Source organism: Lissotriton helveticus, chromosome 1_1 (genome assembly GCF_964261635.1).
Source record: "Lissotriton helveticus chromosome 1_1, aLisHel1.1, whole genome shotgun sequence".
In the NCBI taxonomy this organism is placed as follows: Eukaryota; Metazoa; Chordata; class Amphibia; order Caudata; family Salamandridae; genus Lissotriton; species Lissotriton helveticus.
Genome location: NC_136057.1, coordinates 534336122 through 534352833, shown reverse-complemented (window position 1 = coordinate 534352833; position 16712 = coordinate 534336122). Strand labels below are relative to the sequence as shown.

At 40.7% G+C, this 16712-nt stretch overlaps 1 protein-coding gene across 1 annotated transcript in view; it reads left to right on the top strand.

Annotated features, from left to right (window-relative positions):
- Positions 1-14199, top strand: part of RERG (RAS like estrogen regulated growth inhibitor) — a 659363-nt gene extending 645164 nt beyond the window's left edge. The window contains exon 5 of the mRNA XM_078674012.1: positions 13248-14199. Within this exon, the coding sequence (XP_078530138.1) occupies positions 13248-13655 (408 nt within the window). The 3' untranslated portion in view covers positions 13656-14199. The remainder of the gene's footprint in view (positions 1-13247) is intronic.
- Positions 14200-16712: the final 2513 nt, after the last annotated feature.

Genomic DNA, 16712 nt, shown 5'->3' with positions numbered 1-16712 from the left:
TAACTGGACTAATAACAAGTCCCGCAGCCTGTTGTGCCTCAGCAGGCCCACCAGTCAAAAAAGAACGCAAAATGAATTGTATCAAACATCTATATAAAATAACAACCTGGTCATAAAGGACACTCATTTCCACCAAATTCAGACCTGCCTAATTCGGGTACGGTGTAAAGCCTGCAAGAGTAGGTCAGGTGGCCCATCAGTACTTAAGAGGCCCATATGAACAATGCAGGGGCATGTAAAAGGGTGCTACTAAACCAAGTCTGGTGCTCCAAGGCTTTACGAGGTATTTCAAGAAGTTCATTAGGATAATAAATGTTTGGAGCTTCAGCAGCAGCATAAGTATGAAACGTTATCATTTGCGTTGATAGCATGGAATATATCCCAAGAAAAATAAATTTGAGCAGTATGCAGCGTCCACCTCAATCACAAAAACAACAGGAGCTCCCTTCTAAGGCCTCCATGTTGGGGCAGATGTTGAGTAACCGCTGGGTGGCACTTATCCGCAATTGCAAAAGCCATAACCAATAGGGAAAGGATAAAAAAGGCAGAACACAAGAGGTTATAAAACTTTTAATATTCAATCTTGAAAAACCTACAAAACTAGGTGATCCCTATAACCTGTGAAAGATAGATCTCAAACCCGATGAAGTCTCTGCAGAATGGTGTGAGGGTATTGTGCACAAGCACAAGCACTGCTCAGGGTTCCCATAAACAAGTATCGGCGGCCCCTTGTTGCAGGGATTCTGCTCAGGATCAGAACTATGCTTGGGACCATAGAACATCAGTAGGTAGGGACAGATTCATCATACCACCTCTTTACCATGAGCCCAAGCCTGACTAGCTATAGTGTCTCACTTGCCCTCCTACTCAGATTCAGAAAGACAAGTAAATCGACAAACCCAGAAAACAACACTCCCGACCCTCTCAGGGATCGCGGTAACAGGACACCCCCTTTTGCTTACACACTCGTACTTGTCCACAATCAGATGTGACAGAGACAGAAGGAAGTTTGAAATGTTTATTTAAACTATTGTGCTCTAGAGTGCATTTTACGTGCCACAATCAGAAAACAACTGACTAGCAAAATACCATAAGCATAGTCAGTAAACCATAGTTTATGAAGAGCCCTGTCATACTATAAGACAGATTAACCTACCCTTCTCCTCTTCTACAGAAGCATAAAGCAAAGATCTCTGGGATTAGCAATTCAAAAAGGGGAATGTACGTGTGTGAACTGAAGGAAGCACAAACTATGGATACAAATATAACAAAGGAAGCTTGAAGAAACTACAGAAACTATAGAAAGAAGAATTTGTAAGGATATTTAAGCAACCTACAATAATACAGAAAGACAAAATGCCCTCTAGCCCCACCAGTGTCCCATTTCATTGGACAGCCTACCCCAGCTAGGGTATATTTCATGTTTGCTCTGGTTAGGTTTTCATACCGTGGCGACAACTGAACATCTCCAGCAACCTTGTATCTTTTGCGACTTTTCATTGTTCTGCAGGAATTACTGGCAAAATGTGATGGATGATGTCAGGGCTCATGGGGAAGATGTGTGCCTTATATTTAGTTTCATCTCAACAGCTTGTGATGTTGGATTGACAATTTATTTTTAGCTTCATACTCTCTATTCATGGATTCAGCCAGACCTACGCTCGCCCTGCCAAGCAACAAGAGAAGTATGCTGTGTCTACGGCATGTGGTATTTGCGGCATTTCAATCCTCGGTTATCTCTGTGGCTATCAACAGCTATCTTGTCCCTTACCAGTCAACCGGGTCGCGTGAGGCTGCTTCATCACAGCTTCATGCAATGCGGGCTACAGAAGTTCAGTACTGCATTTGCATGCCCAGAACCACCCGGCACTATTCATGTTGGCATGAAACGGCCTTCGCAGCCGGGTGTTGCTCTTTCCTGGTGCATTATTTGCTCTGCGTTATGGGGCAACAACAAGGTTTAAAAAGGATAATTGGAATATATTTCAACAACATGCTTATTTCAGCAATGTATTCGTGGTGATGGAAGAATCTTATCAACGCATCCTCGTGAGGAGAGAAACTGGGTTGGTGTCTGTTTTTTGGTTGAGAGTTCTATACATAAGGTTGGCCACGGATCAAAGGAGGTCTGCACGAATAAAACTAAAGGCATTCAAGAAAAGTTGAAACATGCTGATACTCTGTGAATGTAGTCACTCATCCAGTGGTTATACGGCTTTAAGAGGCTTTGGAGGATATTCTGCCACCTTGCCAGGCTGTCAGATTTCAATTTCCATTTCTGAGACTAAGTCAGGAAGTAAAATATTTGATGGGACAAAGACGCCAAGTGTCTCCAACCCATGCTTTTTTTCTGCTCGGCCTGAAATCACTACCAGTCAACAACAAATAGTGACTACTTATTAGCGCTTTTCTCTCCTTAAATCTTCACATAATCACATCTCCAGTTCCCCTTGTAGGATATTGCCATTTTGGTGTCATTGTAAACATTACATTTTGTTCTATTTTATTAATTTGGTTCTGGGATTGTTATTGTGCTGCATTTTGACTTTTTTTAAAACTGTTTTGTTACTGCTAGATGTTTACTAAGTGAAACCTGCCTACTCTGTGTCATAGCTACCGGGATGGGCAGAGCCCAGGAGGTTTGAATGATTGAAATCTTGTTTTACCCTGTTTTTGCTCCTATTCCTTATTCCTTGTGGTGTATTCACAACCACTGAATTGATAAACAACTTTCTAACAACAGTATTGATACCCATGACTGCCCACAACATGCCTCATATGAATCTACTGTTTCACCCTCTTGCAACTCTCCCTCCCATCCAAACAGTCCTCAACTTGCCTTTATTCTTCATCGGAGTGAATCTGTAAATTCTGACTCTACTCAACAAAATCTATTCTCTAGTTCAAAGCTTTCTAATCAATCACATCACCATAACACTTCTACTGCATCTCAAAACTCCTCTGTCAGCACTAATATCTCAGATGACCCTACCAACCTCCTCACAATCTTTCATGTCGCTGCTTCCTTCTCTGATACTGTCACTAACCTCCGCCCATCTTCTCTGCCCACCACACTCAACAGATTCCACCCATTCTTAGGATCAGATGACACAAGATTACCTTACATTACAATGCCTAAGCAAATTCATCACATTAACCATTATCTCACCACAGAAAAATATACCTCCACTCAAATCATTAAACTGTGCTCTAACTACTTGAAAATCAGAAAATATCTGCCGTATCCACCCTTCTTCATCAAAAAAGATATGGATATTCAAGCTCTCACTGAAGCCTGAATCAACCTAACTTCACAACTTGTCATTGGCACCCTTTGTCTTTCAGACTACTGTATCCTCTATAGACACTCTAAAACAAGTGGTGGATTTGTATTAATCTTCAAAGAAAATTAAATTTGGAAATTTATTTAGACACAAGTCACACCCTCTTTTGAATGCCCCACTATTAACATCTCCACGAACAAGTCTCGTTTATCATCCACATGGAAATAATGTAGCATTGGTTGGAGACCTCATTAAATTCATGAGTACCCAGCTTATCAGCCAAAAAGATGTTCTAATAATTGGTGACTGCAACCTCTCCTGGAAGAATGGCAATACCAGAACCACAAACCAGCTGAAAAGATTTCTAACCGTTAGTGCAAGGACAATGTGCTCTCCCAACAATAAACCTCCTGCACCCACATCAAAGTGTCCACCATTGAAGTCTTCATCCTCAAAGACAAATAGGTGCAAGTATCAGGCACTCTTGCAATGGACATTAAAGACCACTTACAGCTACATTTGATGTTACACTGATTACCACCTCTGTCTGTTTCTCCCAAAACCAAAACCTTAGTAATCACAAGTGTTTTTGGAAATGTGGCATTTCAAGAGATGCTAACAGCATCAGGCACTTCACTGCCCCACACACCATAGACCTCACATCTAAGGTCATAAATAAAATAAGAATCTTACTATTATCCTAAACATATTGGGCCCTTCAGTGTCCAAGGTTAAAACATCAAGGAAAGCCTCCCATTGGTACTCTAGCCAGCTCGATGCACAAAGACATGCGGTAGGAGTGGCTAAGTGTAATTGGTGCAAATATGTTTCAGAAACCATGCTTCCTCTGCTCAAAGCATCAAGATTCAACTTCGAAAGGATGCTGTTTAAAGCAAAGAGAAATCACCACAATAAAAATGCACATCCGCCATGTGTTGTCCCAAGAATTCGTTTCAGATTTTCAAAAGCAACCCTCCACTTCAACCAACTAAATAGATGAGTCCAGATGTGAGGAGTTTTCTAAATATGTCACCAACAAGACTGTCACATTGAAATCCATCAGAGAAAGACAACTTCCCTCAGCACCAGAAATGATCTCAAAGTGCCTTCTCCCATTTTCACTTCCAAAACACTGCTGTGTCAATAGAAATAGTTTGCCTCATCACCATTTTCAACCTCGAGGATGTTGTATCTCGTACAAAATCATCCTATTGTGCAGACAGTGTAATTCTAGCATCTAAAGACAGAGAAAGGAATTTAACAACATTTTAGCACCCTATAGCATGAACTATCCATTAATTCCGATCACAAGCCGTAATGGATCTCCTATAGAGTGTCCATGTTCAACCTGTCACAGAACAAACAAAGACCCATTGAACAGGAAATATTTTGAACATATAAATGGATGTCTATAGCACATCAAAATACTTGCTAGCCTTTTGGGCCCCTTTCAGTCCAGGTTCAAAGCCAACCACAGCAACAAAATCAGCATACTTAAGAATGTGGAGGTCTTTCTCCAGACTTTTGGGAAGTATATATTCTACCTATTAGTTTCTCTTGATTTGTTCTCCACTTCTGATATCATTGACAAAGACATCCTCCAATCACTCCTTGAAATCTGTATGTGGTGCAAAAGCACCATACTAAACAGATTAAATCTATACCTTTAAAATTATTTCGAACAATTACTTATTGCAGTCTTGGGCTCCACCGTCTTCTCATCATCCTTAGGGGTTTCCCAACTTCTAAAGAATGTGGATGACACTCTCCAGACTCTAAGCAAGGGCGAATCTTGCCTCCTGGTTTTACTTGGTTTCTCCTCCGATTTGACATCATTAACCAAAACACTCTCCAATCACTTATCAAAAACGACATGTGATACAAAAGAACTAAAATAAATAGCTTTCACTCATACCTCTGAAATCACGTTCAACAAGTACAGATTAAAGCCTCAGGATTAACCCTCCTCCCATCACCCTTCATTGTCTCCTACGGCTCCAATTGTTTTTGACCTTAATGTTGAACCACTGTAGAAATTGCTGCAGAAGGAAAGTCTTGTTTTTCACCACACCTGGGTGACACCCACATCTATCCAAAGATGAAAGATTTCTCGTACTTCCAGACTGTAATAGACTGGATGTACAAAACTGAATATTCCAGTGAAACTGAAACTTAAAGTACAGAAAACAAACATTCTCTCTTCTAAAACTAATAGTGGATTACTATAAATATGGATTAAGAAACTATGGGCACTAAGTATTACTCCCAAAGTCATCTTATCAGTGAAGTCTCTAGGTGTCATTCAGGAGTTTTATCCTTGACACACATACAAAAGCTACTGGTAAATATGTCTCAGTCTATCTACGATCTATAGATCACATCAGGTCATATCTAAAATGGATTATTGAAGTGTATTTTAATGGTCATACTTAAACCACAGTTTTGCATTTCTAAAACTAATCCTTCACTCTGTGACTTCATTGCTGGGAAAAATACATTTAATTGCATCAGTCTCATTCTGAAGTCTCTAAAGTGGCTAACTTTGGAGGCGTGCCAAACTTCAGGACTGCCTGTATCACGTACAAGGCTTTGCACTCAGAATAACCTGCACACTTAGCCTCTAAATTAACTCATTCTGGCAGAACAAGAAATATGAGAGGACAAAGGGACCTTCACCTCAACATCAGAAGATTTAATAAATTATCCACCACGGAAAGAGCTTTCCCCAGTAAAGCACCAGGAATTATCTATATGTAGACCTATGAACTGCTCCCTCCTTCCTACTGCACAAATCTAAATTGAAGAAATATCTCATGGATACTGGCTAGACTCAAATTCTCTCTCGACCTAGTACACTGTCACCCTCTACTAGGTTAGCATGCACTGTTCTCAAGATCCTTTAATCGTACAATCCAGTGGAAGTGAAGTGAGCTTTTACATGTCTCCAAACCTACTGCTAACTTTATCATAACAATATGCAGCTTAAAAATAGACCCTGGAAAGGAGAGTGGGACAAGAGAGAGAAGCAGAGATACTGGCCATCAACGCACTGCCTGATTGCACAACTGTCCTTTTTAGTCACAGCAGAAGTATTGATGTCTAAAGATAAAGTTAGACTTTTAATATGGCTATGGAACTGACTTTGGCATTGAACTGAGGATGTTATACTTGCTGACATGCTGTGTATTTCCCACGCACTGTTTTAAAACGAACTTCAATATTTTTCTTGAGCTGAAATATAACTAAAGATGATATGATGACTGCAGACAACATCTTGAATAATAATATTCTGTTTACTAAAGAGAACTACCTTCAGTATTTTGTGATAATATTTTGCTACTGATTACATTCAATGATAACTGTAAGATAAAACACGTTCATTAATATCATGTATCTCACCTGTGTACAGTAATCATACACTTTTCTAATTATTATCTTAATAACATCATGTTCTAAGCTTGATGTATAACAATAATTAGATCGTTGCAAGTCGGGATTCAACCAAATCTGCTTGTACAAGCAATGCAAATAAATCGTTTTTCCAAGCAGAAAATTAATTGTGGAAATAAATAAATTACAAACATTGAGTTTGTAGTGCTAATAGAGGACTGCGTGTGGGAGTAAACACACTACAAAATATGAGATGCAATCTTAATGAAAGACTCAGTGTGAAAACTACAAAGGACAAAATATGAGTTTGTAGTCCTAATGAATGACTAAATATGACTAAAAATACTGTGGTGTCAAAATACTTCTCTGACTCCAACTGCTGCTGCAACTATGTATCATGATTGCCTAGTAAGGACGCTATGGACTATGAAGAGCTTGCACTGTAGGCTTTCAGGTTGGCCACTATAATTTGCGGTGCCTATATGAGACACATAGTCCTTCTTGCCTTCACTCAAGTGTTTAGCCCAGTAGGTCTCTGTGAAATGCTAAGCTTCTGTCCATATGGCACCCACACACTATGCACCTCTGCATCCTCTTCTGCTTTGGAAGGCTCATGTTTAGAAGATTCTGAGTAGTGTGTCACATGTGATCTTCTCTCAACGCTGCGGCATAACTATATGTATGCCTAATGTGTGCCTAATAAAAAAATAAAAAAAAATAAAAAAATTCTCTCACAAACCAGAGAGCAGAAATGTATTTAAAGAACTATGAAACTTACTCTTATTGTAAGTAGCTAATCACCGAGTGTTAGATTATATTTCATTCATTAGTTCATAGCCTGCAAACCTTTTTTCTATTCAATGACGTGAACATGGGTATACCTTTTAGGCAGTGCTGTTGATATGGTTACCATAAACAATTGCAAAATGGATTGAAAAGAGATTTAATTCTAAGGGACAATAAAGGGGGTTGTTAGGAACAAACATCTATTATTAAAAAAACTGCACATCCCAAATTCCTAAATACAGTTACAACAGCGCTACCCTGCATGCATTGGGCATGAGATTCTTTGGGTATATTTCATGATGCTTTTTACATAATCAGCTGGTCCAGAAGTTCAACAGTTTTTCGTGTTCATCATTAAATATTAATTATACAAACTTCTTATTATTAATTAGTTATTATTAATTAAATAATTATGTAATAACTTTTTGGGGATTAATTTCATCTTCATTTAGTTTGGACATTATAAGTTTTCTCTGAACAAATCGTTTTGTGTTTTTGTGTGTTTGTTGCATTTCGTTGGTGACATTCTTATAAATATATTGTATCAATTTTAAAATATTAGGTTGTTTCTTAGTTTTGTCATATTTGTAAAGTATTTCTGCTCTATCTCCACTTTTGAACCTTTGATTTAGTGTAAAATAATCCAACTAATTTATATTTAAACTGCTTATTGCAAGTATTGATTTTTGTGTGTGTGTTCATACTTGTGATCTAATTCTATAATTTGCTTCAATATTTCGTGCCCTTTCCTTTAAACATATTATTACCTGTGGGTCTTATGGTCTACAATTTTGTAAATAATCCCTATGACAGTATTGATTACTAGACATGTGCAACCTGGTCATCTAGCAAATAACAAATAAGCACACTCTCTCACACACACAGATGCATACAGTCAGTCACACTTTTCCCAACTTTCAATGCCTAATAATGTATTGAAAAATTAATGCTGCATACATCTATCAATGTACTGTGACTTTGACTATGACAGATCTACATTGTTTATCCTTATTTACTGAGTTCAAGACTGGAGTTTATGTGTATGGGTAAAGTGATCTGTTAGGAAATAAATAGAAAAAAAGGTGAAAATCAGAAACACATTACTCTGAGAAGCAGAGCTAATATTGTGTTAACTATAATACCAGCTGGTGGACTAGGCCCTTTTTGCAGGGTCATCCCTAAACTTTTTGCCTTTCTCCTAGCCTTTTTTCTGACATGGTGTTGGTGGTTTTAAGACTCAAGGCACTTTAGCACTGCTGCCCATTGTAAAGTGCGTGTGCTCTCTGTGTTAAATATGGTAAGGTTGGTCTACACCTGTTTGGCCTATTTAATTTACCTGTCAGTCCCTTGTAAAGTGGTTTCTCATGCCCAGGGTTGGTAGATTAAATGATACAGGTTGGCTTGCAGCGTTGATTGCGCCACCAACCAAAGTGGCTTTTCAAACCTATCTCAGGCCTCTGCCATTGCAGGACCTGTGCGTGTAGTGTTACTGCCGCTGTGACATGGCACCTAAAGGGTGTGCCATGTCAGTCACCCCTACGGTAGGCCCTATCTAGCCCTATGGGTGGGATGTATTGCAGGTAAAAGATAAGACATGTACCTTTAGTGTGTGACATGTCCTGGTATTGACACACAGCCATTTTGGTTTCTCACTACTGTGGGGCTGCCCTCCCATAGGAATACATTGGGGATTCACTGATAAGTATTTCAGTGGTAATTCCTGGTAATAATAAATGCTGTGCTATGGTGTTCGCAGATTTATTATAACTATCTTAGAAATGCCACTTTTAAAAGTTGGCATTTCTCAGTGCTATGTGTCTGCCTGCCTGATGTGAATTGCATGTCTGCTTTTGAGTGACAGGGGCAGGGTGAGTCAGCACTAGGCTGAAAAGGACATCTACATTTGGTGTAGTGGGAGGAGTAGTCCCCTGACCCTAAATAGAATTGTGCCTGGTCTGTACAATGCTGGCTTTGCCCCCTGTGGTGTGTCTGATCACCGAGCCCCCACCTGACAAAGGGGAAGAGGAGCCTGGTAAACAGACTGCTCCAATTCCCCCCTGAACCAGTTTTTGCTGGTTCCCCCAAGCCCTGTGCCAGGGCAGACAAAGAGAAAATGTGTATAAATACTGGGGCTGTGACCACATGAAAGTGTGCTGTTTCTGGTCTTGCTGCCCCAATTGGTCCCGGAGGAACCGCCATGAGGGCTTGCCTCCCATCTGGAGGACCCTGTGTGCTGTCCTCCCTGGCCCAGCTATGCTGTATGGACCTAGAACTTTGCTTTGGACTTTTTGCTCCTAGCGCCTCGTCAGAGCTCTGATTTTGCTTTCCAGAGAGGAGCGTTGCATAGGTCTGCAGCCCTGCACTGCGTGGAGAGAGAGGGTATCCCCGGCGTAGGGATTCTCTCAAGTTGCGCCAAGGAGCGGGTGCCCACCTTGCTTGGCGTACTGTGGCGGGAGCCTACCCCATGCTTTTGCCAGGTTCCAGCGGGAGCCCACCCCGCTGTTTGGTGCCTCTGTGAAGCGGGTGTCTACCCCGTTTTATAGATATCTAAGCAGTGGGTACCCACACCGCATTGCGGCCGAATATGAGAACTGCCGCGCACAGAGAAACCGGAAGTCAGGCAAGAGCTGCCTGACTGTGGGCAGGAAGAGGAAGTCCGGCCAAGCGGTGCGTATAGTGAAGCAGGGCTCCCGTGATCGAGAGAGAGAGAACCCCGCGTATGCAGCAAGAAGCGGTATCTGCGGCCGGTTGGTGAGCGGGGCTCCCGTGTGCAAGGGAGAGCCCCGCAATGTCAGCAGAAATGGAGAGCGAGGCTCCAAAGAAGGCGGGACCCACTGAGGCATATTGTCGGTGCCTGGGGACCGCCGAGTGACTGGTAAAGCCGGCAGAATCATCCACAGAGCCCCGGTGAGTGGGGGCTCAATTGTAACTCTGTTGGGGGGGGCATGTCGGGGCACATTGTTGGTGCCAGCCCTCTGTGGCTACTCTGAGGGCCCTGTGTTTGCCTGTGTAGATTTCACAGCTGCCCCGCCTGACATTGGGCAGCTGCAACATTTGGGAGCACATTTGGTTGTATAGAGTCCCGGAGTGGGGCTCAGGCGGCACAGTAGTGCCAGAGCCTCTTTTTCTCAGTTGCACCGTCATAGCGGGCAGCTGCACCGTTAGGCCAAATCATCTCTATAAGTCCCGGAGTGGGACTTGGGGCATTGGCACAGTGTAAATGTGTGATTATGTTTCTAATGTGTTTATGATAATACAAATGCTATTTTTGATATAACCTTGTGTGGAGTTTCCTTTGTGGTGTGCCTAGTGTGTTGCTGCTGTGTGTGTGTTGCACAAACGCTTTACACATTGCCTCTGGGATAAGCCTGACTGCTCGTGCCAAGCTACCAAGGGGGTGAGCAGGGGTTATCTTCAGCGTGTAGCTCCCTAGCCCTGACTAGAGTGGTGGTTGGCTAAGGCTTTGGCCCAAGCCTTAGCCAACCAGAAATCCCATTTCTAACAATAATTCAGGACTATCCTCCTAACACTAGCTCTTTGCAAAATTTCACTAGCTATTAAATTACGGTGTCATAGGTGTCTGCAACTCAAGGAAGTTTCTTGGAATCTGGAGTTTGATGAATTTGCTCCCTCTGGCCTGTAACACTGTGGCAAACATTTCTTTTAAGGCGCAGTACATATAACATACGTTGTGCTAGCCTGAAAATGCATGGCAAAAGTAAACTGATGCAATCCCTAATTTACTGATACATGGATATCTGCCAATCTCTTACACACCCATGCAGTAAGCAGGGAGCATATTTGTCCAACGAGAACCATAGAGGGACTTTGCTTACATGTACTTCTAAAAAGACAAAATAATAATCACGCACTAAAAGTTAAATTACTCAAGCAGTATTTATGTTATGTAGGCAATCACTACAAGACATGAAACTAAAAGAAAATAAAGCACTTAGTTTTAAATAGCATTGTCCAACTCAACTATATGCACTACTGTAATGCATAAAAATACTCTGATTGCCAGGATGATCCTACAGAATTGCTCTAGCATATGCTACTACCTAATAGTGTAGGTAATGCATCCAAGAGTAGCTTCTCCAGCTGAAAAGTAAGGGGCCTCATTTATGAAAAGTGACGCATCGCTGCGTGAAAACAGCGATGCGTCACTTTTCACTGCGCTCTCCCTGCGACATGATTGATGCGTCATATTTACAATATGACGCATCATGTCGCAAGGAGTTACAGATACGTCAGTATTACTGACGTATCTGTAGGCGCAAAAGTGACGCATTGCTGGAGTGTGTCACAAAAGTGACGCAACTCCAGCAATGCTTCCTTTCACATGGGGAAAGCCCCATGTAAAAGGGCTTGCGTCAGTCTTACGCCTGCTGTGAGGCAGGCGCAAGATTTTGACGCAACTGCGTCCTAAAAGTGACGCAGTGAAATCTCATAGATTTCACTGCGTCACTATTACGAGGCTTTTTGCGGGTGAACGCCCCCTCTGCATACATTATACCTGACGCAGGTATAATGCAGCGCAGGGGTTTACAAAGTGACGCATCTGCTTAGATGCGTCACTTTGTAAATAGTGCGCATCAGGAGGCAAGTTTTACGCCGCCGATGCGTCACAAAAAGTGACGCATCGGAAGCGCAAAACCCACGCAAGGCCTCATAAATGAGGCCCAAGGGCTTTTCCCCTGCTACAATCGGCATGTTTTGCACAGGTTTTATTCTCCTATATTGAGTATTGATGCACTCCCATATAAAAATGGGGTTAGAGCGTGCCATTTCTGCATATTAGCACACCAGGGGCCGTATTACATAAAGTTCCCAAGGGGCACAATTGGCGCTTGCGGCCGTTTTGCGCGTCCCGTGGCATTTTGGTATCATAGAATGGGGTGCAGAAGCTTGTGCGTCCACTTCTATAATATCGCACTTAAAACGCCAATGCTATCAACATAGGGTGTTCCCTCATTTGCATAGGGGCATGCTATATGCAAATGAGGGAATTCCTTTGACTTTGCGCCCGCGCCATATCACAGACACAGGCACAGAGTCAAAGAAGCCTTTAGAAGGCACACTGACAGTGCGCCATTTTAAAGGTGGTGCATTGTCAGTACACTCCCTGAGAGCAGCCCTCGGCAGAGGTAAAGGGGGTCCCAGGGACCCCCCAGACATCCCCTTGCAGGCCAGTTCATTCACTGACTGCACCCGCCTGCAAGGGGATCTCTAATCACCTATGAAAGTGTAGGCGGGTGCTGCCTGCAATGTAAAAACACGGAGCAGCTGCTCCTGTTTTCACATGAATACGCTGCCCCCTGGGCAGCTCGAGTTCGCGGATGCCCTGGAGGCAGCGCATTCACCATAATGGGGCACATTGGCATTGTTTGCGCCCGGCGCACTTTTTCAGAGGTGCGCTGGGCGCAAGCATTATCAATACGTACTACGGCCCATTGATATTCCATACATACAATCTGGCTCCAGTCTGGTCAACATCATTCTAATGGTGTGCCAACTGTGCATATGTTCTTTCACCGTAGCAAGTTGAACATCTTCATACAAAGTGTTGCATGAATTGTTAATATTCCATGTTCCAATATTTATGAACTAAGCACAATAAACTGAAACAGATTCAGTAAATATTCATCAATGGAGACAGGTTTTAAATCACTTGACCATGTGTATGTGTGGAATACCATCCATGAGCACAGACCTCAACATTTATCTGCAAGATTTCTAACTATCCCAATATGATAATGTGCTGTTTCTTCCTCTCTTTTCTTGAAGGAGGATGCTATTCAGCGTGAAGGTCACGTGCGGTGGGGAGAAGGATTCGTCATCGTCTATGACATCACGGACAGAGGCAGTTTCGAGGAAGTGCTGCCTTTTAAAAACTTACTTGATGAAATAAAAAAACCTAAGAACGTTACCTTGATCCTAGTAGGAAACAAAGCTGACCTGGATCACTCAAGGCAAGTCAGCACCGAGGAAGGAGAAAAACTGGCCACTGACCTGGCATGCGCGTTTTACGAGTGCTCCGCGTGCACTGGGGAAGGTAATATTGCTGAGGCCTTTTACGAGCTGTGTCGCGAAGTGCGTCGTCGGAAAATGGTCCAAGGAAAGACAAGAAGGAGAAGTTCTACTACACACGTCAAGCAAGCAATTAACAAAATGCTCACCAAGATCAGCAGCTAAAAATGTAAACTTTCTATAACACCAGAGAAGTTCTGATGAATGATTAATGAAAGACAAGTTAACGTGCTGTAAATGTCAGATGAGAGACTTTATTTTCAGAGATTCAATCGTTTCCTTATGTTCACTGCATCAGATTAACCCGGATTTAAAGATGACTTGGTCATGTACATTATGTATCAATTTAAGCTGCATAATATATCTTTTTCTAATGATTTTTTAACATACCGACAGTATATAATAAAGCAAAAGTATAAATATTATCGGTAATAAACAGAAACAATGTGTCATAGTAAAGATCTTTGAGGACCACGTGTGTAAGTGTATTATGTAAAATACATTGTCAAAGAAAATCTGCTCCTGTTGATCTCTGCTACTCAAAGGAATTCCCAAATAATTTAGTTTTCAGACATGGAACTGGGACTGTATGTGAACAGGTGTACTACCAGAATATCACGTTTTTAATGTCAATCTTCAAAAATATTCAGTTCAGAATATTAATATATCATCAAGATAAATATATAAAAGTAAGTATAGTTATACTATTCCTAACTCCATATTTACGTACTATGTTCAAAATACGTAAATATGGAGCTAGGAATAATACAAAACAAATATACTTACTTTTATATATTTATCTTGATGCTATATATATATATATATATATATATATATATATATATATATATATTTATGGCAGAAACCTCCGTCTCACTCGCGCTGCAGCCTCTCTTCTCAGCCACGAACAGGAACAGGCACGAACCAAGGTATTGGATGCAAAAATTACTTTATTTTCTGTGCTGTCGCCATAACGTTTCGGCTCCGTGTATGTCTGTATATATATATATATATATATATATATATATATATTTACATATTATCATACAAAAAAACGTAAATCTGGAAATATGGAGCTAGGAATTATCCAACTATATATATATATATATATATATATTATGCTCAAATCCCAGTTTGCACTTAACGTGCATAAGGAAAAGGGCACTCCGGGCAGCATAAATGCAAGTTCTTTTATTAATTACAGCAACAGACGCGTTTCGGCGGAAGTGCCTTTCTCGATGTATATATATATATCATCAAGATAAATATATAAAAGTAAGTATATTTGTTTTGTTTTATTCCTAGCTCCATATTTACGTATTTTGATGATAATACGTAAATACGGAGTTAGGAATAGTATAATTATACTTACTTTCATATATTTATCTTGAAGTTATATATATATATATATATATAAATATATACATATGTATATATGTATAACTATATATATATATATATATATATATATAGATATACATATATATATATATATATATATATATATATATATATATATATATATATAATAAAGAATTCCAAAGCCGTAACTCTGGTCCGTGCTTTGTATATCTGCGCCGGCAGGGATTGCTACGCGCGGAGAATACTTTGGTTTTGAATATATATATCTATCTATATATATATATATATATATATATATATATATATATATCACGAAAATTCTTCCAGCAAAACAAGAAGACAGAGGCCGGAGGGGATTTCTGAGAGAACAGCTACTTTATTAAGGAGGATGCCAGCAGCGGCGAATGCATTTCGGTCAAAGGACCTTCCTCAGCGCCCAAAACTGTGTCCTTCCCCAGTGAATCACCTCCTGCGTGGAATACTTGACTGCACTCATGCTCCTCCCCCTTAAGCTGTGGGCTCACCTGTGCAGCTCCAATTACAGTCCTAGGAACTGCATTACCCAGAATGCATAGTCTTAGCAGTAACCTGGTCGGTGGCGTGGGGGTGAAACTTCAAGACAATAGGTCCGTGCATGTCACAGGTAGGTTGGTAGGGACTGTTCACACCGCTCCCCAAACTGTAGTCATTCCTCTTTGTCCCCTCACTCCTGCCATAGCCATTTCCCTGATGTAGATTCTTCGAGTCAGCTGCCAAATGCGAGGCGAATTAGCTTAGGGAGATAAAATACCCCCTTCCCTCGAATTCCAACATCACGTTCCTGGCGGGCTCCGGCTTCTGTTGATCCCTCAACCTTGCTACGCGCTGGAACAGCGGAACACCAGTTATGAAGCCGAGTCTCTTTATCTGGCAGGGGCCATCTGTGCTGCGCCTCTGGCTGGCGCAGAAAATGTCACGAAAATTCTTCCAGCAAAACAAGAAGACAGAGGCCGGAGGGGATTTCTGAGAGAACAGCTACTTTATTAAGGAGGATGCCAGCAGCGGCGAATGCATTTCGGTCAAAGGACCTTCCTCAGCGCCCAAAACTGTGTCCTTCCCCAGTGAATCACCTCCTGCGTGGAATACGTAAATATGGAGCTAGGAATAATACAAAACAAATATACTTACTTTTATATATTTATCTTGATGCTATATATATATATATATATATATATATATATATATATATATATATATATATGTATTTATGGCAGAAACCTCCGTCTCACTCGCGCTGCAGCCTCTCTTCTCAGCCACGAACAGGAACAGGCACGAACCAAGGTATTGGATGCAAAAATTACTTTATTTTCTGTGCTGTCGCCATAACGTTTCGGCTCCGTGTATGTCTGTATATATATATATATATATATATATATATATATATATATATTTACATATTATCATACAAAAAAACGTAAATCTGGAAATATGGAGCTAGGAATTATCCAACTATATATATATATATATATATATATATATATATTATGCTCAAATCCCAGTTTGCACTTAACGTGCATAAGGAAAAGGGCACTCCGGGCAGCATAAATGCAAGTTCTTTTATTAATTACAGCAACAGACGCGTTTCGGCGGAAGTGCCTTTCTCGATGTATATATATATATCATCAAGATAAATATATAAAAGTAAGTATATTTGTTTTGTTTTATTCCTAGCTCCATATTTACGTATTTTGATGATAATACGTAAATACGGAGTTAGGAATAGTATAATTATACTTACTTTCATATATTTATCTTGAAGTTATATATATATATATATATATATATATATATGTATATATGTATAACTATATATATATATAT